The sequence below is a fragment of the Cyprinodon variegatus genome, unplaced genomic scaffold (assembly GCF_000732505.1).
Source record: "Cyprinodon variegatus isolate N-32 unplaced genomic scaffold, C_variegatus-1.0 Scaffold332, whole genome shotgun sequence".
In the NCBI taxonomy this organism is placed as follows: domain Eukaryota; kingdom Metazoa; phylum Chordata; class Actinopteri; order Cyprinodontiformes; family Cyprinodontidae; genus Cyprinodon; species Cyprinodon variegatus.
In genome coordinates this window covers 317,081-320,116 of record NW_015150785.1, presented here as the reverse complement: position 1 = coordinate 320,116, position 3,036 = coordinate 317,081, and the positions used below count along the sequence as shown (strand labels likewise).

Sequence of the window (3,036 nt, the reverse complement as noted above, 5' to 3'; positions counted from 1 at the left end):
TAAGATAAGATAAGATTAGATTTATCCCAAGCTGGGAAATTGCAGTGTAGCAGCAGCTTTACACATAGTGACAGTCACAACACAATAAGATAAAGAAAAAGTTTTTTAAAAAATCACATAACATCCACACGTATTTACATTATAAAAGTACAGTGAACAGTCCTAAGGTGCAGTGAACAGATTATAATGTATTAAATAATGTATTCATGCAACCTTCTCAGAGCACCAGTGATCTGCTCTACCAACTAGGCCGACAATATTACTACTAATAATAGAGAAAATCACTGAAATTAAATATTGTGGAATGTTTATAAAGATAATTTAAAAAAAATATGATCAGCAGTCACCATATTTGTTTTTATTTTCATTTTTTTTTTGTCAGTAGCCCATCAAGATAAGCCATCTACATTCAGTGCCCAATCAATGATATTTAGTATAATTGTTATTTTTTAAATTATTATTATTACCTCCAACTACGTCCCTTAGAACCTCATCTTTCTTTTACAGCCAATCTCAAAGTGCCAGAATCATACAGTTTTTAATAAGCAGAGCCAAACCGGTTTGAACATCCTAACATTTGCCCAGAAATCTTTTTAGATCACCTACAACATGCCCACTAGAGACTGACACGGGAGTGGATTTTCACTCCTGTCCCGTCCCGTCCCACTCCTGGTGAAATTACTCCCACTCCCATCCCGCTCCCATTCAGAATGACTCCCGCTCCTGCTCCACTCTCATTCTTGTTGTCTTCAATAAGATTTTTGCCACTAAATTGAATCTGAATTTCTATGAAGGGTCAGTTAAGTTCCTGTTTCTAACTGTAGTAAAGGTCAGTTAAAGTAAAAGGAATAATAATAATAATAAATACATAATAAAAGTAACAAACAAGGAAACAGACCATGCTTATTTTAGGTGAATAAACAATCAAACTTTTCAAAGTCGAGTTCGCCGCTAACTGTTGGTCCCTCCATTGTTGTTTTTGAGCGCGGGTGAAAATCTCAGAGCAGAAGCACTGTTGGTTTTTGGGTCGTGTAGTTTTTTTGACCCGCATTATAGTGTAGGCTTCAAGGAAAAAAACTACAAAATGGCGGCGCCAGTACTGGATTTTTTTTTCTTTCTATTTTATTTTATTTTTTGGCATCGATCCTAGTTTTTTTTGTTGTTGTTATTATTAGTTTGCTCCCGCTCCCGTTAATGTTTAATCCTGTACCGTCCCAATCACGTGATCGTTACTAATACTGACTCCCATCCCACGGGAATCCCGTGACCCGTGGGATTCCCGAAAAAATGTCAGTCTCTAATGCCCACTTGTTGCACCGCTTTTTTGAAATCTTAAAAGATCCTGCTCTAAGAGTAAAATTAAACTTTTTATCAGGTGTGTCAGGTGACATATAAATGTATTAGAGTTTGTATTTTTTTAGTAAGGGAGGGAATGTTGGAGCTTTCTATTACCTAGCGTAAATAAGCGCAGCAACAGGCGGGGGAGAGCAACAGGCAGCAACACGGTGTTGTCCATGTTTTAGACACTGGGAGGAAACTCCTGTCACGTTAGCACTTCCTCAGGGCTTTCTGCTTGGATCTGTAATAAACTAAGTTTAGGTATTTTTCATGAGGAGTCTTTCTTAATGCATGATCATGAAAACCAGGCTGAAATTTGATCTTTATGACCTTTTTCCTCTTTTTGTTTGTCTTAAACTTCATCACACTTCGGATTATTTCTGTTAGAAATTCTCCTGAACTTTGCCGTGTTTTTTCTCTGCAGTGCCTGGAGGAGCTCGATCTGAGCCTCAACCCTCTCGGAGACTCTGTGTCCGAGTCGCTGTCCTGCCTGTTGTCCGGCTGCCCTTTGCTCTCCAGGTTGTCTCTGCAGGCCTGTCGCCTCACGGCCCGTTTCCTTCAGCAACACCGGCTGCTGCTTGCTGGCGCTCTGACAGGTACCCCTGATGAGCATGACTGGGTTCAATCTATATTGTTTTCTGCTCAGAAGGATGTTGGTTATTACATAATTATGTAAATCAGCAGAAGATTGAGAAATATGAGTTGCTGCCATTTTAATGAAATTAGATCAAACGTCTGCTATTAAATATTTTGTTTCATATCCTTAAACTCTCAGGACTTGGCAGCCTAAAGTCAGTATCGCTGTCCCACAATGCACTGGGCTCCACGGGCTTTGAGTTGGTCCTGAAGACTCTGCCCATGCAGACTCTCACACATCTGGACCTGTCAGCTGTCCGCAGAGGTCCTGCTGACTTCCCCGCCCTGGAGCACCTCACCAAGCTGCTGTCTCAGGTGTGCATGAGTGTCAGGACCACATGACAACCGTCTCACTGTATGATACAACCAGTATGTCTCCCTTCTTGTATTTGTTCTTTACAGGACGAGTTGTCTCTGAGCCACCTGAGTCTGGCGTCAAACGGACTGACGGACAGCAGTGTGGCTGTCTTGGCCAGGTTTATTGCCGTTTTATTCTTTTTTCGTTTTTTTTTTTTAACTCTACGAACCTTTTTAGGGCTCCTCGTCTTCTGTTCCTCTGAATGCTTTCTTTGTTTTCCTTCAGGTGCCTTCCTTTATGTCCAACCCTGACGAGTCTGAACCTGTCAGGGAACCCGTCTGTGACCTCGGCGGGTCTCCAGAGCATCCTGGCGTCCATGAGAGAAGCTTCTCGACCGCTGGCCCTTCTTAACCTTCAGGGTGCGCATCAGTTGGTGCTTTTACTAAATATTCCTAGATCCCGCTAAACTAAACCCCAGTGATTATCTGACTGTAAACAGCCTTGTTAGGGTTAATAAGTAAAACCTGAAGCTGAAAAAAATTAACTTTTCTGCATACTGATTATAAAGTTAAATTAGCTAAAAGGCATGCTGCTGTTACAAAGGAAGATCCAAATGAAACAAGATCAGAACAGATAAAAAACACATTCAAAAAGAGGGATTATTAATAATTAGGGGTGTCAACAATAATCGATTCAGCGATGCATTGCAATGCGGGGCGTGCACGATTCAGCATCGATGTGGCAACGTGCCATAATCGATTATG

The 3,036-nt window shown here is 41.1% G+C and overlaps 1 protein-coding gene across 1 annotated transcript in view; it reads left to right on the top strand.

Annotated features, from left to right (window-relative positions):
- Window positions 1-3,036, top strand: part of tonsl (tonsoku-like, DNA repair protein) — a 32,019-nt gene that overhangs the window by 25,542 nt on the left and 3,441 nt on the right. Inside the window, exons 24-27 of the mRNA XM_015385148.1 lie at window positions 1,763-1,934; window positions 2,114-2,289; window positions 2,377-2,450; window positions 2,558-2,691. Of these exons, the coding sequence (XP_015240634.1) occupies window positions 1,763-1,934; window positions 2,114-2,289; window positions 2,377-2,450; window positions 2,558-2,691 (556 nt within the window). The remainder of the gene's footprint in view (window positions 1-1,762; window positions 1,935-2,113; window positions 2,290-2,376; window positions 2,451-2,557; window positions 2,692-3,036) is intronic.